At 41.3% G+C, this 24,254-nt stretch overlaps 3 protein-coding genes across 8 annotated transcripts; 1 reads left to right on the top strand and 2 right to left on the bottom strand.

Moving 5' to 3' along the window:
- Positions 1-642: 642 nt before the first annotated feature.
- Positions 643-5,320, bottom strand: LOC5520632 (F-box protein At1g78280). 2 transcript variants are annotated; one of them, XM_048719997.1, is made up of 6 exons: positions 4,947-5,320; positions 3,351-3,648; positions 3,074-3,211; positions 2,379-2,561; positions 1,812-1,987; positions 643-1,285 (listed from the first exon to the last, which is right to left on the bottom strand). In XM_048719997.1, the coding sequence occupies exons 1-6, from the start codon at positions 5,294-5,296 to the stop codon at positions 808-810; spliced, it is 1,623 nt and encodes a 540-aa protein (XP_048575954.1). In that variant the 5' UTR covers positions 5,297-5,320; the 3' UTR covers positions 643-807. The 2 variants fall into 2 exon arrangements, with proteins under 2 accessions (XP_048575954.1, XP_032221556.1); XM_032365665.2 differs by lacking the exon at positions 4,947-5,320 and adding an exon at positions 4,260-4,923.
- Positions 5,321-7,737: 2,417 nt separating this feature from the next.
- On the top strand, positions 7,738-11,855 carry LOC125557413 (trigger factor-like). The gene has a single exon (XM_048719996.1). It carries the CDS (start codon positions 9,038-9,040, stop codon positions 9,551-9,553), a length of 516 nt encoding a protein of 171 aa, XP_048575953.1. The 5' UTR covers positions 7,738-9,037; the 3' UTR covers positions 9,554-11,855.
- Positions 11,856-14,263: 2,408 nt separating this feature from the next.
- Positions 14,264-23,916, bottom strand: LOC5520518 (TNF receptor-associated factor 5). 5 transcript variants are annotated; one of them, XM_032365670.2, is made up of 6 exons: positions 23,683-23,916; positions 23,150-23,198; positions 18,265-18,366; positions 16,610-16,768; positions 16,465-16,539; positions 14,264-15,833 (listed from the first exon to the last, which is right to left on the bottom strand). In XM_032365670.2, the coding sequence occupies exons 1-6, from the start codon at positions 23,859-23,861 to the stop codon at positions 14,934-14,936; spliced, it is 1,464 nt and encodes a 487-aa protein (XP_032221561.1). In that variant the 5' UTR covers positions 23,862-23,916; the 3' UTR covers positions 14,264-14,933. The 5 variants fall into 5 exon arrangements, with proteins under 5 accessions (XP_032221561.1, XP_001640457.1, XP_032221560.1 ...); XM_001640407.3 differs by having other exon boundaries at positions 16,610-16,771; positions 23,683-23,915; XM_032365669.2 differs by lacking the exons at positions 23,150-23,198; positions 23,683-23,916 and adding an exon at positions 20,874-22,782 and having other exon boundaries at positions 16,610-16,771.
- Between the last annotated feature and the right edge of the window lie 338 nt (positions 23,917-24,254).

Below are 24,254 nucleotides of genomic sequence, written 5' to 3'. Positions count from 1 at the left end.
AAGAGAGCGAATGGACACGAGAGATCGTAAGGCTTCTACGTGCAAGTTCTAGATGTTTCAAGGTGACACGATACGGGGTTTGCACGAATGACGTCATTTTTTTTTTCGATATATGGTGAACATAATTTATAAGAATACATTTGACAAATAACCGGTATCGTGGGACATAGAAAGCGTTAGAAAACAATGGGACTAATTTGAGGATTCAATGACAATGCCTTCTGTCTGATAGATTACAACTGTTCTCTGCCAAACCACAACCTGAAACTCCAAGATATATGGTCTGGCGGGGACGTTGTTTGAAGTAAAAATTCGACTTGCTCTGTTAGCTTTTGTAGACTACGTTTCCAGTTAATTTTTGTCTGTTTCTGAGGTGTATTTTCATTGATCCTAGAGTGAAATTAATCGATGACCAGTATTTTTCTCAGCATTAATACCCCGTGACTTCTCTAGTTTCCCCACAGGTAGCCCAAGCTCTTTATTTGTCCCTATCGATGTTACGGTAAACATAGGGCGAAAATCAAAATTAGTGAAAAATAAAAAACAACTTGTTGAAAAGATGTGTGTAGTCTAGTGGCCTTTTTCAAGATTCACGATTTGAAATTTTAAACGAACGTTCGTTGTTTTTTTATTTTTCACTAATTTTGTTCTTCGCCCTATGTTTACCGTAAAATCAATAGGGACAAATAAAGACCTTGGGCTACCTGTGGTTTCCCTGGTGGTCACAAGCATGCTCACTTCATGCCACCTTCGGAAAGCGCCCCATCCCGTTGGGCCTTCAAGCATACACTAGTCTACAAAGGCGATTTACTGATCTTTAAACCCATACTTCTCATAAACCTCGCCGGTAAAATCGATGTCAAAGTCATTGTAATTATGTGGAGGCCATCGCTTAAAGTCTTGAAATGGAACGTCATTTTGTTCGCTCCACATGCGAGTTGGGAAGTCTTTTCTTGCAAGCTGCGCTCGCAATGCTTCGGCCTGTGGGTCAGCAATTGCCATGTTACCAAGCTCCTCTAATACGGCACTGTGATTGGACAGATCCACGAAATTCGCGGAAACTGCCAAAGAGTCTTCCAGGTTTTCAACGAAATGCGGCGAACCATGAGGCACGAAGAGTAATTCCCCGGGCTCTAGGATGCACTGGCGTGGAGTGGTCTGGGCGAGAAGGGGGAAATATTTCGTGTCCGGATTAGCCAGGTTCACGTCGAAGGATATATTAAGGGACTGGTCATCACAGTGAGGGTACAGAAGTGGGAGGTCAGATTTATTGAAGAACGTCCACCTGACATCGAAAAGGCCTTGGTTAGTTACGGTCTAAGAGTTCTCCTGTCACATTTTAAAGAGTGTTGGCCAACTTCCATGACATTGCTAATTTGATGTAATGTAAAAAGATCTATATCATTGAGTATCAAGTCAAACAGGAGACATTTCTTTTTGTCATACACTAAGGGAGGATACAAACCAACATTATAACGTTCACATAAAAAAGCGGAAGGTAACATGTAAAAGGGGGAATTTTTCAATGCAACTGAGAGTGGAAAGTAAATGTTAAAGGCCAATCACTCCGCCATTTTTAGCTCCCAAAGCCGAGTAACACAAAGCATCCATTTCCATCAGCTAATTCAAAAGAGTAACATATTTTTTTCAATCAAATATCGTCAATAACCTTTCAGACTTCATTCGTAGATTGTTATTTCGAAGTTTCCTCGTAAATAAACCGTTTTGTTTTTAATTATAAACAAAGGAGTGGTTGATCGACTTTCTTTTAGTGCCCATTGGAAACTTATAGCCGGTAACCAGTTAGTTACTTTTTTCGTCCTTGAAACAGAGCCATCCAGAAGTTCGACCCAAACCCGTCCACGTGAAGGTCGCTGACCAGCCCAGCGGGCGCTATAAACAGGCTGGGCCAGGTGTCCTTGTAAAGGGATCCGTCCACAGTTCGCTGCAGGAAGTCGCCCGAAAAGTATCTTGGGATTGTCAGTTCCTGCAACAAACCAGGATCTCTTAAGTCAATCAAACAAGTAATCAAAATAATTTCGGCTGTAAAGTCCTATTAAGGTTTCATAATCATACCATCAAAATTGCTCTCTTTAGTTGATGTTACCTAATTTTCGTGTAAAATTGAGGAGCATGGCTTCTCTGGTCATTCCAGTCTGCATGCTCTACTACATCGGACATTTAGCTTGGCGCGTGGCTAGGGGCGTGCACACCCCCCCTCAATTGGCCAGCAAAAATAAATCACCTGATTTTACAATTTTCATACATACACAATCCTAGCAGATCCAGGATTTTCTAGAGAAGAGAGGGGTACTAATATATGTAGCCTAATCCCCTGTGTCCTGGTTTTACCATTGCTTTGCACAACAATGCATTACCTTTGCTAGATGGGGAGCGTGTGTTGGTAGACTCCAGTCAAACAAGTACAGCGGCTCGTTTCCTGACCGCATGTTCGAGTCAATGAAATCCGCAAGTTTCATGTCTTGGGCATACTCAAGTTTGGCCCATTCACAGGACTGTTGAACTCGCTTCTTTAGGGGAACAGTCATGTGACCAATTCTCTGAGAAGAAACATGAATCAGGGTTTAATTTTTGCACTTACCCTCTTACCTGAGGTAACCTCAAATGTTGGCATTTGCAATTGGGAAAACACCACTAGCTTACCCGGCTTAAAATAAAGGCTCATACTCTACATCTGGATTTGTCATTTTTGTTTGAACTTGTTAAAACCGAGCCCTCTTTATCAGCGGGCCCCAGCCCCCCTCCTAATTTCAGATATTTGGCTTAAAAAATAAAAGAAATACAAGGAAATGCATGAAAGAACAACTGCTATACGTGTCCGTCGTCGGTATTAACGGGTGTCCGTATAAAGTGGGTTAAATTATAAGAGAATATATGAGACTTTTGTCAGGACTTTGAATACTATCCAGAAAAAACGGGGTGTCCGTATTAAACGGATGTCTGTAGAGCGGTATTCCGCTGTATTTAAAAATTTCTAGCATCAAGGAACTTCCCTCCAGTCCATGGACTACTGTGTACCCCCTACTCCTGTGGTCATGGTGTTTCCTCATACCTTTTTGATGTACTGAATGGTCCAGAAGTCACGTGTCATGTGCTCCACGAGACCTGTGATGATAACGGGGGTCTCCGTCAAGGCATATGTCAAGAGAAACTCTCTAGCAGTCAGACTAGTGTGGTGTCGACGCTCTACCTGTACACAATGCAAGTATCGAAATTATCAAACGGTGCTCCTAAATTATGTCGGTTCGATTCCTGTGACATTGTTTAAAAGTGATGGCATTCCCCCCCATCCTGATGGTATATCTCCCAGATAGTAAAAGACCACTCACCTTGATTGGTTTTGGCATGACCGTAATCTTGTTCTTCTCCAATGAGCCCTTACATTTCTCTGTCTGTTCCTGTAGAAGCTTGTCCTTCAAAACCTTCACTTTTAGCCAGGCGATGTCTTTATTGCCAGGGTCTAGTTTCTCCGCGTTTTCCAGGTACTTTAATGCTTTGGAATAGTCTCTCATTTTACTGTAGTATGACCCAAGGGCCAGGTGAATTCCAGCACAGCTTGGATTTGCAGGGATGTTTTTCTTCAGTTGTTTGATTTGATCCATTAGGAAATCCTGTGCTTTTGGAAGCCTAAAAGACATTATTCAAATAAAATAAGAATCAGGTAGGTCTATACCTTCAAGCAAAAACAAATTAGATACTTTTTTATAAAATACTGATATTCAAATAACAGACTTTAATTTTGAATAGTTATTTTGATTAGACTGCTTTATTTCTACATGGTAAACACAACGAAAGAGTGACTGGCAACAAACAACAACTTGGTCTGATTTTGATATTTATCTCTGCTGAGAATAACAGTCGCCTTCTGTTGTTATAACAATCACCACAATGATGGCAGCTCTATATTCTTTGGTTTCTGTAATTTAGAGATACTTAACGCTTAAAATAGGTGCAATTAATTCAGCTTTTAAAAAATCTAAATTGTGACTGATAAGCTTATATATGTTAATATAGCTACATTTTATGATGTAATAATAATCCATATAAAATATCATATTCACAAAATATCTAATTATTTATTGATTTAACGAAATTAAGTTGGAGAAAAAGCTTAACACACCATCTAAAGACTGTCTAAACATTGTGTGATTCTTATAATAGTAGGGGTTTAATTACCCCATAATAGTAATATCTTTAGCTTAAAAATAGCCAAATACTTCAAGGGGAATAATAAATACCTTTCTCACAGTATTAAGTCTATAATTCCATCATTTTCTTCTCTCAAAAAGTATGGATGTATATTTTACAGTACTCTATGTGCTTGAGCGCTGGAGGCCTTTTGGCTGATGAGTTTGCATGCTATCACGGTTAAGGTTCTGATATTGGCTAAAGGCTGCCTCGACTCCATTTATTTCCCAATAACAAAAAACAACTTCCTTTTAGAGAAACAAATGGGCCTTATCAAAGCACTAAATGATTTTTCCTTTGGCTAGTAATTGGCTAAAATCCGATTAATTGTTAAAGCATGGCTGAGCATTTAAGTTACCACTTAGAGGAGGTTTAGATCATCATAGCCCTCAGGGTTTAAATATCGGTCAATGGAACCACCAAAGCACATAAGCTGTAACCTTTTATAAAATATGCCCAGTGAATAATATTACTCGTGTTGGGTATGGCATACTTTTTTGATATAACTTACTGTACTTTTGCTAGAATTTCCGTGTTTGTGTCTAAGACAACTACATGGCATGTCTGTATTTTATCAATACACAATTATATCTTCTCTAGTTTGTCAGTTTGGTGTTTTTATTATTTTCCCCATAATATTAATCTACTGTAGAGCTTTTTTTTGAAAGGACATAGACACAGACATTATTGGCGTTATTTGCACGAATTTACACAATTTGCACAACAACTCTTATCACCTTGAAACGAAGTTTAGAATTGTGTTCGGGTTGCTTGATTTGGGGGAATCCAAGCCTGAAAAAGACGAGCTATTCTCTTTCCACCATCTTGCGAGTGCTGATGTAGCCATCGGAAAGTATTTATCACCGGATAGAGGCCTTGTATTATATTCAAAGCTTGGAAAGCTTATGTTTGATTGAGTTCCGTTTGATACAACTCGGCCATGGTTTATGCATTTATTCTCCTTTCTTGTAGAGTCATGCGTTTCTGGCGCAGGGTATTTCCGTTTTCTTGTTTTTTCCTGGGGTTCCAGAGGCGGCCACGAGTTGATAAACTCACAGTCTTTCTCAAGACTTGTATCGGCCGCCATTTTTTATTGCAACTTTATTCTCGACCCAGGCCTTTTGGTAAACAAAGCGCTAGCTGTGTCACGCATGTCACGCAATACACTCGGCAGAGCTATCTAAGGGCAGAGCAGGCAACGTACGAATACATAAGAGCACAGGAGAACATTGCTTTGTACCGTCGTCTCCTGCGTACATCGTCTGACATCGGTCACGCAAATGTAGGCTACTAGCTTTGGAAGTGTTCATCAGAGGTAAGTGGAGGGGGGGGGGGGGGGGTCAAGGGGTGCAAGCCGCTTCCGAAATACTAGACGCCCTTGGTTGATAGGGGGGGGGGTCTTAGGTTTCGGTGTAACCAGGGATGTGCGTTTTACCACTCAACGGAATAAGTTGTCTCGCAACAAATCGGTCTGTTGCGAGTTGCTCTGTCTCTGTCCAATTACAAGCTCCTGACATCCATGTTACTTTTATTTTACTTTTGACATACTTTCTTAGTCGTCCCAAGGGCAGGTTCTTCTTTACGTAGCAGGCCACGTAAAATTGGGGGGCTTCAAGAAAATATTGGGAGGGGGGGGTACAGGTTTTTGAAAGACACATTAGAGTTAACATTTAAGATGTTGTCCAAGAAGACACGTTAGAGTTACCATCTAAGATGACATTCAGCACCGCGTTTTTTCTCGGAAACGGCAAACGTCAAACCTCTGGGTGTTACTTGACAAGGCCTTGCGCCTTGCGGTCAAGTTTGCAGTCTGCGGTTCTCGCGTTTTGACCTCAGGAGCACCGTCTAGCAGTTTCCCCTCAAATTCTCTACGAGCTCACGTTTGAGACCAAGATTAAGTGTTTTTAATTATTTGACTCTTGAAATGATATATTTTCATATGTGGACTTTAAAAGCACACTAGCATACACACATTGGCATCAGTCGGGCCAAGACGGGACGCTAGCACAGTCTATTACCCGTGCAGTTCGGCAACCATGGACAGCTGTTCCGTCCTTATTAGGAATCATCAGCATGGCATAGCCGGTTTGCCTCAGTGAAACTTCATCGGCAAAAAACTGCAGAGCGACTTCGACTCGAACGGAACACGGATGCCAATTGTACGGATCACGCATGCGACCTTTGCTAGTCTAAAACTCCGTCGGACTAGCAAAGGTCGCATGCGTGATCCGCAAAATTGGTACACGCTAGCCCGGTCGCAGCTCTAGATCCCACATGGATCTAAGCTGTGGTTTAAAGCACTTCGTTCGAGTCGAAGTCGCCCTGCAGTCTTTTGCCGATGAAGTTTAACTGAGGCAAACCGGCTATGCCATGCTGACGAGTCCTGAGCAATTCTTCAACATTTCTTTATGGCTTCATGGCGAAATCCAGTTTTCTGATAAAAATCTGACCACCCCCGAAAGAACAAAAAGGAATTTTTTATGCCATTATGCCGCAGTATTTCCACTGAACATTTATTATCGGATTTATCGGCTCAAAAAAAGTCTGACTTTTAGATTACCAGACATAAACCAGAATGATCTAGAATGCCTTTTTTATCCAATTCGCTTATGCTTTATAGCTCTGTCTACAAAAAGCATGTCTATTGCGACATTCCTGTCTATCCTGTCTATTGCGACATTCCTGTCTATCCTGTCTATTGCGACATTCCTGTCTATCCTGTCTATTGCGACATTCCTGTCTATCCTGTCTATTGCGACATTCCTGTCTATCCTGTCTATTGCGACATTCCTGTCTATCCTGTCTATTGCGACATTCCTGTCTATCCTGTCTATTGCGACATTCCTGTCTATCCTGTCTATTGCGACATTCCTGTCTATCCTGTCTATTGCGACATTCCTGTCTATCCTGTCTATTGCGACATTCCTGTCTATCCGTCTATTGCGACATTCCTGTCTATCCTGTCTATTGCGACATTCCTGTCTATCCTGTCTATTGCGACATTCCTGTCTATCCTGTCTATTGCGACATTCCTGTCTATCCTGTCTATTGCGACATTCCTGTCTATCCTGTCTATTGCGACATTCCTGTCTATCCTGTCTATTGCGACATTCCTGTCTATCCTGTCTATTGCGACATTCCTCCGTTCTGCCTGCACCCCCACCCCTCCCCCCTTGGTATGGCCCTTTGTTCTTTCATCGAATATTCAATTTGAGGTCTGAATGAGAATTAGCTATAGATTTACTTTAGTTTAGTTTACTTTAGTTTAGTAACACTCGCCGCCGTCATATCTGTTTGTGATGTTGTGATCACGTGTTATCAATTGACAAATACAAAGCCCCATATCGGAGGATTATAACCAACCGGCAATCAGCTCCGTCATATAAATTCTGTTCTAACGGAAATGTGAAAAACCTAGGCAATGTGGGCAGAGGCTTGTCGCTTTGCTAGCCAATACCTATATGACAGTAAAAGAGTGAAGCTCGAGCCTTGAGAATCTCATTCTTGGGTTTTATTAATTACTACACCACACATTTCTGCTTTGAGATGCATTAAAAGGCCAAAGTCAAGCTCATAAAAAATGAATGATATTATTTATATTTGGTAGTTGATGGGCAAAGAAAAAAATAAGGGCATGCAAAGCAGTCTGGGAAAGAAAAATGACCTGAAAAAAGTCACAGCATAGTATTTCATCAGATATCAAATGGATGGTCAAAATTAAAAATCCTAAATACGTTGTTGGGGTTATCACCATTATACTACCTGACTACCAGGACTATCTGAATATAGACAGAATGTGTTTGCTTTTTTGCTATCTGTAAGCAACAATTCCTTTTCGTTCCCTTAGTGTCAGTCACAATAAAAGATCCCGGATGTCCTCCTGATTCCGGAGCTAAGATGGAGTGTTTTGCTTATCTCTCCTCGTGTTCAATTCCGAATGATGATATTTCCCCCATCATGAACAGTGCACTTCCCAAAACTATATTGCAATGTAAATGTAAGAAAACATTTTGATTGTTGTATAAAAGAAATAGATCTCATTTTTTCATTTATTTTTTTGTGCTTCTGTCCTCTAGAATTAGATGCATAGAAGAACTTACTGGGTTTCGTTTCATACTTTTTTGCTCGATTCGCTGTGACGTCCTCGGTGCATCTATCAGAGGACAGACACACCTAAAAATGAGATCTATTTGTTAACTAGACATTTTCTTCCATGAAAAAAACGTCTTAATATGAATATCTTTTCATCAGGAGCACTTGAAAATATGCAGACATGAGGCTGTAAAGTGCAAATTGAAAGGATGCAACATGAAACTTCCGAAATTTTTAAGGGTGAACCACATAAACACATATATATGTATATGTCTATGGGCTTTTATTGGTCTCGATATTTACCACGAGTTGTAACTGTGTCCTTCATTTTCTGTACGATATTTGCAGGGTCGAAAAAGTGCGCGTGATGAGCACTGTGAAAGCGCGGTCCAAACACACTTCGACATCGCCTGCGAGATCATCAGAGACAATAAGAACCAGATAAGCGCTCTACACAAAGAACTCGACCAGGTTCGTCTAGAACTACAAACAAAGTCGTGTGACCACATGAAAGAAGTGAACGCCATACGTGAAAAACACGATAGAGCCATCCGCGACTACAAGGGACGAAAGAGCCTCAATTTATACCATCCATGAAAAAGTTGAAACTCTTAAGAAAGAACTCGGAATCGCCTCGGAGACGATCCGTAAGGACAGGGAACAAATAGCAACGGAACGTTTGTGAACGGACGGAACGTTTGTGTGGAGAATCTGTAATTACATAGATAAATACAAAATGGCAGTCGCTTTTGTTGACAACCAAGAAGTAGACGACGATGACCGCGATAGCGACGACGCTTCTGACTACGATAGCGACGAAGACTATGACTACGATAGCGACGACGACCATGGCGACGAAAGGGAAGACGAAGATGACAACAGTGAAGCTATTGAAAACAACCTCAACGACGACGATGTCATGACGAATGGAGTATTGTTCAGCCTTCCAGTCTACACCTCAAGTTACGGCTACAAAATGAGCCTTGAAGCCCATCCTAAGGGAGAGTGTGATGCGATACTAGAGTGGCCTTTCAGACGGAAGATCACACTCAGTCTCATCGATCAAAGCGAGCAGTGGCGCCGTCAGACTGGGGTGATATACCCTGATGATGCGCCGCCTCATTTTAAAGCTTGTTTCGACAGACCCATTGAGGGTGATAACGATAGTTATGGATTTTCGTGTGTTTATATCACACGGAATTTAAATTCAGGCGAGTACAAAAGGATGACGTCATCTTCATCAAGGCGGTAATCACGTGAATTAATTAAACAGGACACCTGCATTCAAAACATGTGACACTTTTGAAGTTAACATTTTAAAATTCAAATCGATTGAATTTAGCAAACCTCAATCAGTAGCCTAGGAGTGACTTCCCCTAAATAGTCACATATGATCGCAGAGAATATAGCAAAAATGGCGTAGTCACAGAAATGCTCTACCCGAGTGTGTGATCTTAATCAAAGATAATTTTTGCTTTTTCTAGACTTGTGCACCTATTTCATTATATTTTCAATGCCCAATACTTGTCTTCTATAGTGAATCAATTACTTGAAACCAACAAGCTTATACACTCCAAGTTATGGCCCAGCTTTGTACAGTCTCCCCTTACAGACGGGCCATTAGATACCACCCTTTCCTGGGAAATATCTTAGATTGCAAGTGTAAAGTGTCTTTCCTGGACAATATCTTAGATTGCAAGTGTAAAGTGTCTTTCCTGGACAATATCTTAGATTGCAAGTGTAAAGTGTCTTTCCTGGATAATATCTTAGCTTGAAAGTTTAAAGCGTCTTTCCTGGATAATATCTTAGATGGAAAGTTTAAAGTGTCTTTCCTGGAAAATATCTTAGATTGAAAGTTTAAAGTGTCTTTCCTGGACAATATCTTAGATTGCAAGTGTAAAGTGTCTTTCCTGGACAATATCTTAGATTGCAAGTGTAAAGTGTCTTTCCTGGACAATATCTTAGATTGCAAGTGTAAAGTGTCTTTTCTGGATAATATCTTAGATTGCAAGTGTAAAGTACCTTTCCTGGACATTATCTTAGATTGCAAGTGTAAAGTGTCTTTCCTGGACAATATCTTAGATTGCAAGTGTAAAGTGTCTTTCCTGGACATTATCTTAGATTGCAAGTGTAAAGTGTCTTTCCTGGACAATATCTTAGATTGCAAGTGTAAAGTGTCTTTCCTGGACAATATCTTAGATTGCAAGTGTAAAGTGTCTTTCCTAGACAATATCTTAGATTGCAAGTGTAAAGTGTCTTTCCTGGACAATATCTTAGATTGCAAGTGTAAAGTGTCTTTCCTGGACAATATCTTAGATTGAAAGTGTAAAGTGTCTTTCCTGGTCAATATCTTAGATTGCAAGTGTAAAGTGTCTTTCCTGGACAATATCTTAGATTGCAAGTCTAAAGTGTCTTTCCTGGACAATATCTTAGATTGCAAGTCTAAAGTGTCTTTCCTGGACAATATCTTAGATTGCAAGTGTAAAGTATCTTTCCGGAACAATATCTTAGATTGCAAGTGTAAAGTGTCATTCCTGGACAATATCTTAGATTGCAAGTGTAAAGTGTCTTTCCTGGACAACATCTTAGATTGCAAGTCTAAAGCATTTTTCCTGGACAATATCTTAGATTGCAAGCGTAAAGTGTCTTTCCTGGACAATATCTTTGATTGCAAGTGTAAAGTGTCTTTCCGGGACAATATCTTAGATTGCAAGTGTAAAGTGTCTTTCCTGAACAATATCTTAGATTGCAAGTGTAAAGTGTCTTTCCTGGACAATATCTTAGATTGAAAGTCTAAAGTGTCTTTCCTGGACAATATCTCAGATTTCAAGTGTAAAGTGTCTTCCCTGGACAATATCTTAGATTGCAAGTGTAAAGTGTCTTCCCTGGACAATATCTTAGATTGCAAGTGTTAAGTGTCTTTCCTGGACAATATCTTAGATTGCAAGTGTAAAGTGTCTTTCCTGGACAATATCTTAGATTGCAAGTCTAAAGTATCTTTCCGGAACAATATCTTAGATTGCAAGTGTAAAGTGTCTTTCCTGGACAATATCTTAGATTGCAAGTGTAAAGTGTCCTCCCTGGACAATATCTTAGATTGAAAGTGTAAAGTGTCTTTCCTGGACAATATCTTAGATTGCAAGTGTAAAGTGTCTTTCCTGGACAATATCTTAGATTGCAAGTGTAAAGTGTCTTTCCTGGACAATATCTTAGATTGCAAGTCTAAAGTGTCTTTCCTGGGCAATATCTTAGATTGCAAGTGTAAAGTGTCTTTCCTGGACAATATCTTTGATTGCAAGTGTAAAGTGTCTTTCCGGGACAATATCTTAGATTGCAAGTGTAAAGTGTCTTTCCTGAACAATATCTTAGATTGCAAGTGTAAAGTGTCTTTCCTGGACAATATCTTAGATTGAAAGTTTAAAGTGTTTTTTCCTAGACAATATCTTAGATTGCAAGTTTAAAGTGTCTTTCCTGGACAATATCTTAGATTGCAAGTCTAAAGTGTCTTTTCTGGATAATATCTTAGATTGAAAGATTAAAGCGTTTTTCCTGGATAATGCCAAGGGACCATTACCGGTAAATTGTGTAAAACGCCAACTCTCTTGATAATCATAATATTTCAGAATATGTGGAGTACCAGAAAATATCCATATCCCCCTATTGAGAGGGTCGGAGGTATGACCCCCCACCCCTCTGGAATTTCCAACCCCCTGGAAAAAAAAATACAGTAACTGTTAAGGAAAAGGGGCATTTTACCACCCTCCCTCCCCTCTGGAAATTCCTGGGCGTTTGAACCCCCCACCCCACCGGAATATTTAATCCATGGGGGGCATGAATATTTTCTGGAACTACACAATTTCAGGAAATCATCATCGAGGGAGCCGCCATAATGTCACAAAATAAACAAGGAGGGTTACATTACAACATGAAATGTAACCCCCCCCCCCCCCCCCCCCGATGTGTTTTCTTTGGACAAATTGCTTTAATTGGATGTTTGCAAAAGACCATTATTCGTAGATTTATATAAACTTGAGTGCTGGTTTAATTGCCAGGGGGGGACTGCGATAAAAACAGGCGGGGTGACCGTCAGCGAAATCGATTTTAACCCTAAGGGATGGCACTTTGAGCGTGGTCAACAGGACTTCTTACCCCTAAGAGATAGCAAATTGGGTGGTCAAGGGAATTTTAAACACACCCTTAGGAATAGCAATTGGTCGAATTTTATATCTTAAGAGATAGCAAAAATCGGATAAATCATTCAACAACCCCTAATATGAGGGATGGCAGTTGATCGAAATTTTATACCCAAAGAGTGTGACGAGCGGCCCGTCTACTTTTCTGGGGAGTCCCACCCCCCCTCCCCGGGGTTCAACATATCAGCATATTCCCATATGCATAGATACCTTCTTAGTTCCCACTTATTTTTTTCCCTCTTTTCAACCTTTTTGAAATCCTTTTAAAAGACCTATAATGACATTTGAACAACTTTGGACAACATTCAAACCAATCAGTGAGATTACTTTATGGTTTCTTTACGCCGGTTGAGACCATCGGGTTATTAAGTGCCGGCACGATCTACCAGAAGCAAATTAATCATCAACCACTTCTCTATTTACTATTATTATACATGTTTTGATAATCAATGAACTGTGTAACACTTTCTGTAACATGCCAGTGTCTGTAACCTGAAGAAGGCTAAGCCACCTGCAGCAAACCCTAGCTAAGATCCCTGCACAAAGCCCTAGCTACGCCCCCTTCAACAGCCCCTAGCTACGCCCCCTCCACCAGCCCCTAGCTACGCCCAGTTTCATCACCCCTGGCTACGCCCCCTTCACCAGCCCCTAGCTACGCCCAGTGTCCTCACCCCTGGCTACGCCCCCTTCACCAGCCCCTAGCTACGCCCAGTGTTCTCACCCCTGGCTACGCCCCCTTCACCAGCCCCTAGCTACGCCCAGTGTTCTCACCCCTGGCTACGCCCCCTTCACCAGCCCCTAGCTACGCCCAGTGTCCTCACCCCTGGCTACGCCTCCTCCACCAACCCCTGGTTACGCCCAGTGTCCTCACCCCTGGTTACGCCCCTTCACCAACCCCTTGTTACACCCCCTTCATCAACCCCTAGCTAAGCCTAGTGTCCTCTGAAAAAGACTGTTTGATATTGAATATGTATTCCAGATATTTGCAAATTCTAGATATTTTTATTCAGATGGTTTCAAAATCGCCACTAACAAATGCCAAGCGGAGGGAAGGTGGGTGGTGATGAAAGCTATCGCGCCCTCCTACGCGGCCTCCCATAATCCATCGTACGCCTTCCCATAATCCATCGCAAGCATCCCATGATCCATCGTACGCCTTCCCATAATCCACACCGAGCCCCATATGTCAACAATCCAATACGAGATTTTGGGAAGTGTAAGGAGATGGAATCGAATGGTGCACTCTGATTGGCTACAGCAGTTTGAAATGTTTGTTTCGCGCCTTTCACTACAAGCATCGGTACACATTTTGCCGTGAACCGTGAACACTATCTCTAGCAAGCCCCGATTCTCAGATGTGGAAGCTTTAGGTATATTGTCATCGACTTATTTTGTTTTTTGTGTGTAAAAAAGCGAAATTCAACGAGCAATGCATAAAAGTCAAAATCAATTCCGAAAACTCAAATGCAAGTCAGGTACAAAACTATGACGCTGCCCGGCAAGATAAGGATGAGGGTGGCAAAAGAAGACCCCTTAAAATTTATTTAAACTCTCTTTATCATGCGAAGAATATCGATTTAATAAAGAATAGAATCAAAAAGCACAAACTGTCGCGATCTCGTACCAGAACAATGAATACAATACACCAAAAACTGGAAATCGACTCTGCCCTGAAGAAGTCTTATTAAAGACGAAAATTTGGCAGAGCCGATTTCCAGTTTTTGGTGTATTGATTTAATAAAGAATATATACTTTATGTTTCAAAGTAGTACTGTATTTGTCACTTTATTTCATTCTTTATTAACTTCAATGCGATTCAAATAAAGACCTATATATATATTAATATACAATGCTGCTCGATGTTCTACCTTAGGGCCGGGGGGTGGGGCACTGGGGGCACGTGCCTCCCACACACCCCATCCCCAATATTTTCAAAAATTATAAGGAAATGACGAATAGGGGCGTGGCTGTGCCCCCTAATGTTTTCCTAACCTTTCTTTATCATGCCCCCTATAATTCGAAGCATGCTAAGGCTATGCCTTTCGGATCTGCTCGATTTTCTTTTTTTTTCTTTTTTTTTTTAAGGGGGGGATCTAATAATCCGTCTACAAAGGGGAGAGTTTGTAAAAAGCTGGACCATAATTTTGTGTGTATAAACTAATTGTTTCCTAGTAATTGATTCACTAAAAGACAAGAATTGGGCATATAATGAAATAGGTGCACAAGTCCAGAAAAACTAAAATTATCTTTGATTTATGTCAAGATCACACACTCGGGTAGAGCATTTTCTGTAACTGCGCCGTTTTCGCGATCTCTGTGGCTATTTAGGGGAAACACCCCTAGGCTTAGAGGTATAGCTAAATTCAATCAATTTGAACTTTAAAAAGTTAACTTTGAAAAGTGTCACGATGTTTCGTATGTATGTTATGTTTCATTGTATCACGTGATCACCGCCTCGATGAAGATGACGTCATCCTTGATGTAGTCGCCTGAATTAAGCTCCATGTGTGATATAAAACAAGAGTATCCACAGCCCACGTTTTCATTCTCAATGGGTCTCTCAAATTTATGTTTCTTATCAGGCGTCGCATCATCAGGGTATATCTCCACCGTCTCACTGCGCCACTGCTCGCTCTGATTGATGAGACTGAGAGTGATCTTCCGTCTGAAAGGCCACTCTAGTATCGCATCGTACTCTCCCTTCATAATCCTGATAGAGAGCGAAAGATGCGTCCCTTTTCCATCGCCGTACCCGTTAGGATAGGCTTTAAGGCGCATTTTGTAGCCGTACCTTGAAGTGTAGAATGGAAGACTTACCATTATGTCACCCGCCATACTAATATCGTCATCACTATCGCTGTTGCCGCCTTTTACTTCTTGGTTGGTGGCAAAAGCGACTGCCTTTTTGTATTTATCTTTGTAATTACAGATTCTCCACACAAACGTTCCGTCCGTGTACTGCGTCTTGCAAGCAGTGCTAAGCTTTGCTATTTGATCTCTATTTTTACGGATCGTCTCCGAGGCGATACCGAGTTCTTTCTTAAGAGTATCAAGTTGTTCTTTGTTTTCATGGATGGTATTTGAGGCGATTCCGTGTTCTTTGCTTAGTGCTTCTATTTGTCCTTTGTTGTCGCGGATGGCTTCATCGTGTTTTTCACGAATGGCGTTCACTTCTTTCATGTGGTCACACGACTTTGTTTGTAGTTCTTGACGAACCTTATCAAGTTCTTTATGTAGATCACTTATCTGTTCCTTATTGTCTCTGATGGTCTCGCAGGCGATGTGGAGGTGTGTTTGGACCGCGCTTTCACAGTGCTCATCACGTGCACTTTCTCGACCCTGTAAATATCGTACCGAAGGGACACAGTTACAACTCGTGGTTACAGTCGAAATAAGTTAAAGCGCTCATCAGCTCATGGTCGAGCCTCTTTGAAGCGGTCACCCCGGGGCTTTAAAATGCTTAGTATTAGAGCTCACCGCTATCTTACAGACTATGTCACTGTACATATGAGAGCTTGCCGTTATCTTACAGACTGTGTCACTGTACATATGAGAGCTCACCTATCTTACAAACTGTGTCACTGTACATAGGAGAGCTCACCTCTATCTTACAGACTGTGTCCCTGTACATATGAGAGCTCACCTATATTACAGACTGTGTCACTGTACATATGAGAGCTCACCTCTATCTTACAAACTGTGTCACTGTACATATGAGAGCTCACCTTTATATTACAGACTGTGTCACTGTACATAGGAGAGCTCACCTCTATCTTACAGACTGTGTCCCTGTACATATGAGAGCTCACCTATATTACAGACTGTGTCACTGTACATATGAGAGCTCACCTCTATCTTACAAACTGTGTCCCTGTACATATGAGAGCTCACCTATATTACAGACTGTGTCACTGTACATATGAGAGCTCACCTCTTTACTGACTGTGTCACTGTATACATGAGAGCTTACCTTGAACGTACAACCTATTTCACTGAATCTACAAGGAAGAAAGGCTAGCGGGCAGTCATCTTTGTGCTGCACAGTCTGTAAAAATGAAAACTCAATTTTAAAAAATGCCACAGAAAAACAAAAGGAAAACAAATTATTCGCTGACCTCCTCATCCTTTTTGGGATAAGACAAATTGCAGGGCTTGCAGTGAAGGAGTCTCCATCCACAAGTGTTTGTGTGTTTCTCCATTAAAATTCTCGGAACTTTCACATTGCATCCCTCCAATATGCACTTGACAGCTTTGTGGCTGCATATCTTTAGGTGCTTCTGGTGAAAAGATATTCAGATTAAACCTTTTTTTCATTGAGTGAAAAGTTAAAAAAAAAGATCTCATTTGAGTTTCGTGACTATTGTTTATGAAACACTGTGTGACATCTATGAGATCTATTTCCTCTATACAACAATCAAAATGTTTTCTTACGTTGCAATCTAGTCTTGGGTTTCGTGTCCTCTAAATACTCACGGACCCTTGACCAATCCAAGCGTCATGCTTATGAATATCCTTAGTACCTAGCGAGTGCTAACAAAAATCACCCTCTCTCCCTGTAAGTGCCGATGGAAAAGTTTGCAACAATTTTGAATTAAAAAATTCTAGGAGCTACTCTGCTGTGATTGGGCCAAGGGCCAACCAAAAGCAGTGTTTACTTGTAAATTCTAATCAACAATCTTTGTTTTGCACGATAAAAGGAGCCCTTTGTTCCATTCCAGATATAAGTGTCTGAAGTCAGAATTGCTTGTGATCCTTTCATGTTAAGGGAAAGAGCAACAATTTTGTTCAGTTGGTTCGATAAAAGCCTGCTGATATTCCAAATTTTGCCACTTATTTTCAAAAACCGGCATAATTGGTGACTTGAACCTTTCCAAGAACCCTGTTGTTGTGATTGTTTTCTCGCTGAAGTTGATCTTCCAAAAGCAAGCAAAGAAGCTCCAAGTGCTTGGAGATCAGATCCATATCTAACGTACCAGTGAAAATTCACCTGCAGGAGTGTTGGGCTGCAGCATGAGATTAACATAAACAAAGGCTGAATTTCTCACATTTTGTCGACAACAGCTTTTCTTCCCAAAAAGTTTATACAAATCCACAACAAGACAACCTAGGGCATATTTATGACGTTTCATTTTGGTATCCCAAAGCAAGAAACTTAGCATTTGTGATTCCATCAGAATAATTTTGATTTCATCAACTGTTTTTAATTGGCTTAATAAGCTTCCGACTTATCAAATAATTGACCACTTTAGCAGGCATCACGCCCCAGAACTAGTTCTGCTAGGAAATGTTTCCAGCGGTAATTTTCTGGGCAGGATTTTCATAAGAAATAAAGTGCAGGATCCTCAAGAATGTCAGGTACATGATTCAAGAATGTTATTGTATAATGATTGGCATTAAGCGCGAAAGAAGGAAAAGTTGTGTGACTGGTACAAAAAAAAAACAAAAAAAAAAAGCAAAAAAAAAGCAGTTAAGTGATAGTTGATCCATAGGTAGTATAATAGTAATAACCCCAACAATGTATTTAGGATTTTTAAATTTTGACTATCCATTTGATATCTGATGAGATACTATGCTGTGACTTTTTTCAGGTCATTTTTCTTTCCCAGCCTGCTTTGCATGCCCTTATTTTTTTCTTTGCCCACCAACTACCAAATATAAATAATATCATTCATTTTTTATGAGCTTTACTATGGCCTTTAAATGCATCTAAAAGCAGAAATGTTAATAAGTTCCAAGAATGAGATAGTCTAATTATCTTTAGGGTACAAACCTGTTTCTGCCGCAACTCTCCTTTCCATCTGCATGGATTATTAGTGCACTTCACTTCAAGTGATAGGACAATTCTATCAGTTTTCTTATCAGGAAAAATTTGCTGAAATACATACAAATATTGCAAAGCTAAGTAAGCTTACATAAATGCTGTAAGATTCCTCAAGTGATACCATAGGGAAAGTCTCTAGCACCCTGCAGTCGAATTTGTTTAATAATCCACTATGAGCCTGTTATAAGACGGTTGTCGGCCAATTTAACACATTTAATCTCTTAATTTTCTGACACAAACTCCATGCGAAACTCCATGTGACTGTTCAACAACAACGTGTGAGCCCGCGGTATGATGGACTCCTAAGGGGGGGAGGGTAGTAACAAACTAATATTATTACATCTCCCCCCTCAAATAACAAGTCCCAATGTCACTATGAAATAAAAGGAAATAGAAGTAACAAGACTATGGCTCAGTTATGATAGTTAACTGTTCTTAACAAGACTCAATAAGCCTATCAGGCTTTTGCACAAGTCTTCCTGATCTGGTAGTGACTGGCTGCTTCATAGGCACATCCGAGACTGCAGGCATCTGTGGCTTTGGCTGATCCGAGACTACAGGTATCTGTGGAGGTGTCGATGGCTTCACTGGCACACCAGTAAGGACCGGTGAGCTTGGCTGCAGCCGGATTGGCTGGTCTAATGGAGTAGAAATGATGTGCCTTCTGTTCCTGCGGTAAACTCTTCCCCTGTCGTCTTGCACCATGCATGACCTTGGTAGTACTTCCGCTGTCCTCCACTGCTTTTCACCGCCTTTTCGGATTCTGACTTTCGAACCAGATTCCAGTGGTGGCAGGTCTTTGCTGTTCTGGTTGTCATTCGCTGCAGCTTTTTCTTGACGCGTTTTGAGTGCTTTAACAACTGTATCAGGGTTCACTGGTTGAGGGAGTAACAGCCTTTTGTGAGTGGGAAGCATGGTACGGGTCCTCCGGCTCATCAACAGTTGGACGGGTGATACACCAATGTCCTCAAAAGGTGTATTGCGGTACTTGAGAAGTCCCTCGAATGGATCCTTTCCATCAGCATCTGCTTTCTTAAGGATACGTTTGGCCGTCTGCACAGCTTTCTCAGCCGCACCATTCGACTGAGGATATTCAGGTGAACTGGTAATATGCCGAAACCACCCCCATTCTTTCACAAACACCATGAATTGGTGGGTGCTATCAAATAAGTTTCTAGTATTACTGTACTGTGATCCATTATCACTGATCACTTGGTCGGGTATTCCAAAGCAAGCAAATATTTTCTTCAGGTTGTTAATGATAAAGGTTGCAGTACTTTGACGTAGAAGCTCGATTTCGAAATACTTCGAGTAGAAATCAGTCACTACTAGGTAGGTATGTCCACCGTAATCAAATAGATCAGTACCAACAATCTGCCACGGGAGCCCAGGAATGTCGTGAGGCCTGAGAGTTTCTTTTTGCTGCTGATTCCTGAAGGCATTACAGATTCCGCAGGATCGGACTCTGTCTTTCACCTGTGCACTCATACCTGGCCAGAAAACATAGTACCTAGCATAGAATTGACTTTTTGACTCATGTGCGCACCATGAATCTCATCAAGCACTTTAGCTCTCATCCCTCGTGGTACGACAATTCGATCAGACTTGAATAGTAAGCCATCCTCAACACTTAGCTCCTCCCTGTAGTTAAAATATTCTCTTGCTAATTCATCAATCTGTCCCCTGTCTGAAGGCCAACCAGTGAGAACATCATTCATAATGACCTGCGAAGTCACATCAGTATTGGTACAACTTCTAAACTTTGACAGAGCATCGTTGTCAAGTCCTAACTTGTCAACCAAGTTGACTTGAACCTCATCACTGTCATTGCTAGGTGTCTCTGGTATATGTATGGGTGCTCTGCTCAAACAGTCAGAAAGGACTTGTTGCTTACCAGGAACATAGTTGACATTCAAATCATACTTTGTAAGCTTAAGGAGCATGCGCTGTAATCTGGGTGGGGCATCATTAAGTGGTTTCTTGAAAATTGACTCAAGCGGTTTGTGATCTGTCTGTACGATGACTGACCGGCCATAAAGGTAGGTATGAAACTTCTGTACCCCCCAGGTAATAGCGAGTAATTCCCTTTCAATGTTTGCGTAATGTTTCTCTGCATTGGTGAGTGTTCGTGATCCATATGCAACTGGCCTTCCGTCCAGCATTACCACTGCACCTAAGCCTGTACTGCTGGCATCAGCATTCAAAACTGTCTGTTTGTTATTGTCGAAATATGACAGAACAGGTGAACTACTGATAACACGTATGAGCTGTTCAAACGCATTTTGTTTGGGTGTGTCCCATACAAAAACGGCATCCTTCTGTAGCAACTGGGAGATGGGTCCCTGAATCTCTGCTTTGTTTTGGATAAACTTATCAAGATAGTTCACAGTTCCTATTAGTCGTTGCACCCCCTCTTTGTCTGTCGGTGGTGGCATGTCAATGATAGCCTGGATCTTCTCTGGATCTGGCTGCAAGCCTTGTGAAGTAAGCCTATGGCCGACATAACTTACTTCATCCACTCTAAGCTTTACTTTACTAGGATTAAACTTCAGTCCTACCTCTCGACTTCGCTCCAGTACCATTAAACAGTTTTCCATCCATTTCTGACTGGTCTTGTGCATGTATGAGGAAGTCATCCACAATGATTTCAACTGGGACACCTTCAAACAGCCGTTCCACCTCTTTCTGGTATATCTCTGGCGCTGGAGCAACTCCGAAAGGTAGCCTACAAAACCGGTACCTTCCCCAAGGAGTGTTGAATGTAAACAACTTTGAACTTGCTTCATCAACTGGGAGCTGCAAAAACCCACTGCAGGCGTCTAGAGCTGTAAAAACAACAGTGTTAGCAAGTTTGTCTGCAACTTCTTCTATAGTTACCATAGGGTGGTGTACACGCTTCAGTGCAGTGTTTAGATCTCATGGATCAATGCAGATTCTGATTTCCTCTTTAGTGGGTTGTCCTTTCCCCTTCTCTCGTCTCTTGTCTACCACTAGCATTGAGCTGACCCATGGTATGTCCTCCTCCTTGACTATGATTCCATCTTGTCCCATCTCAGACAACTTCTCTTTTACAGGCCCCAGGAGTGATACTGGTAACTTTCTTGGAGGATGAATAACAGGTATTACAGACTCATCAGTTTCCAGATTGATTTCATTAGGTAGTCTACCAGGCTTATCACTGAAACAATCTTGAAAGTTCTTTAGCACTGGATCTGTTGTATTGATATCTCGAAGGCTATGCATGCTATCTTGAGCATCTGGGGCTGTTGGTTGACGCTGAATCAAATCTAAGTTCAAAAATTGCAACACCTCTAAGTCAAGGCATGCATCGCAGCTCACCAATGGAGTAAAATCACCATGTACAACTAGGTATAACAGGTCAACAGTACGATTCTTGTATTGAGTAGGGAGCCGTACACATCCAACTGGGTGTATTGGCTTAGTAGCTAACCATCCCTTTAATGGCTGGTGGATTTTCTGGAGTGGCTTTCATGTAACTTAAGGGAATGACATTTGCCTCAGCACCAGTGTCGGCTTTAACTTTGACTTGACGGTTACTTATGGTGACATTGATCATGCTTTTGTTCCTTGACGCTGATACATCCACTGACCTCAGCTCAACTGAAACAAAGTAGGCATGAGTTGCATCATCGTCATCATTGTATTCACTGGCGGCTTTTTCAACTTGATGCACACTGCTCTTCCTTGTAGATCTACACACCCTCGCGAAGTGACCAACCTTTTTACATTTTCTGCACTCTTGCTTAAAGGCTGGACATTTACCTTTCGAAAATGAATGTTTGAGACCACAAAATTTGCATAAAGGGTCATCTTGCCTCACTTTGTTATTTTGCGACTTGGAGCTCTTGATGTCATAAATGTTAGATGCTGATTGCTCAACAATGCCAGTGGGTAGACTGAACTTCATCTTTTGTGTCTCTGAGGCTTCGTAGGTACGACAATAATCATGTGCTGACTGCAATGTCAAGTCTGGTTTCTTCAACAGTTCACCCCTCAGTTGATCAGACAACACTCCGCCGACCATTCGGTCTCGAATCAGCGAGTCTTTTAGAGTCCCAAATTCACATGTAAGGGCTAGTTGTTTCAAGTCACTCACAAAATTATCAATCCTTCCGCCCTCTTTCTGGCTTCGTTGATTAAACACCAATCTCTCGTATATCACATTTCTAGCACCTCGACAAAGTTCTTCAAATTTCTTACAGACGTTCTCAAAGGATTTTGGACTTTCATCGGTACCGTATGTAAAACGACTGTATTCCTCGATCACTTCACTCCCAGCGCAATTAAGCAACATGTTTACCTTGATCTTGTCGGATTTGTTCTCCTTTTCTGCTGCTGCTGGGTAGATCTCAAATCGCATGATAAACTTCCTCCAATTTTCTGCAGCTTGGGCATCCAGTATTAACGGACCTGGCTTGTTGAACCATTCCCTCTCCGCCATGTTGTTTTGAGATCGATTCGAATGGCCTTATCTCCTTGTTAAACTCTATTTATGTCTCAGAGTCGTAGCCTGCATTCTTCTTTTCCAATTTAGACTTCTGACACCATGTTATAAGACGGTTGTCGGCCAATTCAACACATTTAATCTCTTAATTCTCCGACACAAACTCCATGCGAAACTCCATGTGACTGTTCAACAACAACGCGTGAGCCCGCGATATGACGGGCTCCTAAGGGGGGGGGAGGGTAGTAACAAACTAATATTATAACAGAGCCAGGACTTGAACCTGGGCCAAAGTGGAGAGAGGCTGATACGCTAGCACACTAGGCCACCCGTCCATGAAAGCTGTTGACAAAATCCAGTTATACTCACAGAGGGTTTCAGTTGCTCATTGTCTACTGGGCAAGTCACAACTTCCTTTCTAAAATAAATTGAAAATGTGTGAAAAGTTAGCTTGAAAATTTAAGCTGAAGAAAAAGAAACTCAAAGTAATACAAAAAAATCTTAAACAATAAAATCACAATTACAGGGCCTTAACGTAGTGGGAAGAGAAGGACGGCCGTTGCCCCCTCCCCCTCCCCCAGGAGTGTGTAATCGAACTTGAACTTTTGATCGAACAATCAATCTGATAATATGTCCTGAACATTATTTACTGTAGCTAATTCCAGAAATACCTGGACCAGGCTCCTATAAGCGTCCAGGCATATACTTATTACAACTTTAATTAAAATGCAAATAATACACCTTATCTGCTTATCTCATAACAATGAGGTAACGGTAAGATCGTTCGACCCGAGTTCGCTAGATCGGAGATTGAACTTCTTTGGTACTCATAATCTAAATACTACTTAAATACCTTAGATATATGCCTTACAAAAGATATTTCTAAGCTTCCAGAAACTTACCCATTACACCATTTCTCTATACAATATTTGCAGTACGAATGGCCGCAAGATGTTAGAACGGGTTCATTAACTACCATATGACAAATAGCACAAATCAGTTCATCGTTTGGAGGGATGATAAATTGGTCAAGATCGAATCCTTCGCCCGCATATGGACCACACTCCGCCATTTCCGCCATGTTCGACTACTACACTCAGCATTTCTATCCAGAACTTTTGGGACAACGCTCTGTAGCGTTTCTGGGAAATGTCACGCAATAATCGTCACATCTAGTTTAGCCTGGGCACAGGCAGCCCGTAGCCGAACCTCTGAAACCTACGAATTCAACGCACGCAAAATCCAGTAGCGGATTTAGGGGGGAGGGGGGAGCTAGTGGGTTTAACCCCCCCCCCTTTTGGGCTGCCAGAAGGCCATATGTAACAAATAAACTCCCCCCTCTCCCCTTTGCAATTGTCACTGAGCCAACTCCCCCCCCTTTAGCGAAAAGCTAGATCCAACCCTGAAATCTTCCATGTGATGATAATATTTTTATCCAAATGCGGAAAAGCAGGTTATTAAAAAATGCTCCCAT

Source organism: Nematostella vectensis, chromosome 12 (genome assembly GCF_932526225.1).
Source record: "Nematostella vectensis chromosome 12, jaNemVect1.1, whole genome shotgun sequence".
In the NCBI taxonomy this organism is placed as follows: domain Eukaryota; kingdom Metazoa; phylum Cnidaria; class Anthozoa; order Actiniaria; family Edwardsiidae; genus Nematostella; species Nematostella vectensis.
Note: the sequence above shows the minus strand (reverse complement) of the source record. Positions and strands in the feature narration are given on the sequence as shown.

What these genes read in the sequence shown, in the direction of transcription:
- LOC5520632 (XM_048719997.1), bottom strand. Translation starts at nt 5,296, where the DNA reads ATGGCGGCCGATACAAGTCTTGAGAAAGACTGTGAGTTTATCAACTCG. An exon ending in ATTCTAAACTTCGTTTCAAG is followed by an intron (nt 3,649 to 4,946) that starts GTGATAAGAGTT and finishes AATGTCTTTTAG; the next exon opens with GCTTCCAAAAGCACAGGATT. An exon ending in ACGCTCCCCATCTAGCAAAG is followed by an intron (nt 1,988 to 2,378) that starts GTAATGCATTGT and finishes GGTTTGTTGCAG; the next exon opens with GAACTGACAATCCCAAGATA.
- LOC5520518 (XM_001640407.3), bottom strand. Translation starts at nt 23,861, where the DNA reads ATGGCGGAAATGGCGGAGTGTGGTCCATATGCGGGCGAAGGATTCGAT. An exon ending in ATGAGCAACTGAAACCCTCT is followed by an intron (nt 18,367 to 23,149) that starts GTGAGTATAACT and finishes TATGTATTTCAG; the next exon opens with CAAATTTTTCCTGATAAGAA. An exon ending in AAATAGGTTGTACGTTCAAG is followed by an intron (nt 15,834 to 16,464) that starts GTAAGCTCTCAT and finishes CGATATTTACAG; the next exon opens with GGTCGAGAAAGTGCACGTGA.
- LOC125557413 (XM_048719996.1), top strand. Translation starts at nt 9,038, where the DNA reads ATGGCAGTCGCTTTTGTTGACAACCAAGAAGTAGACGACGATGACCGC.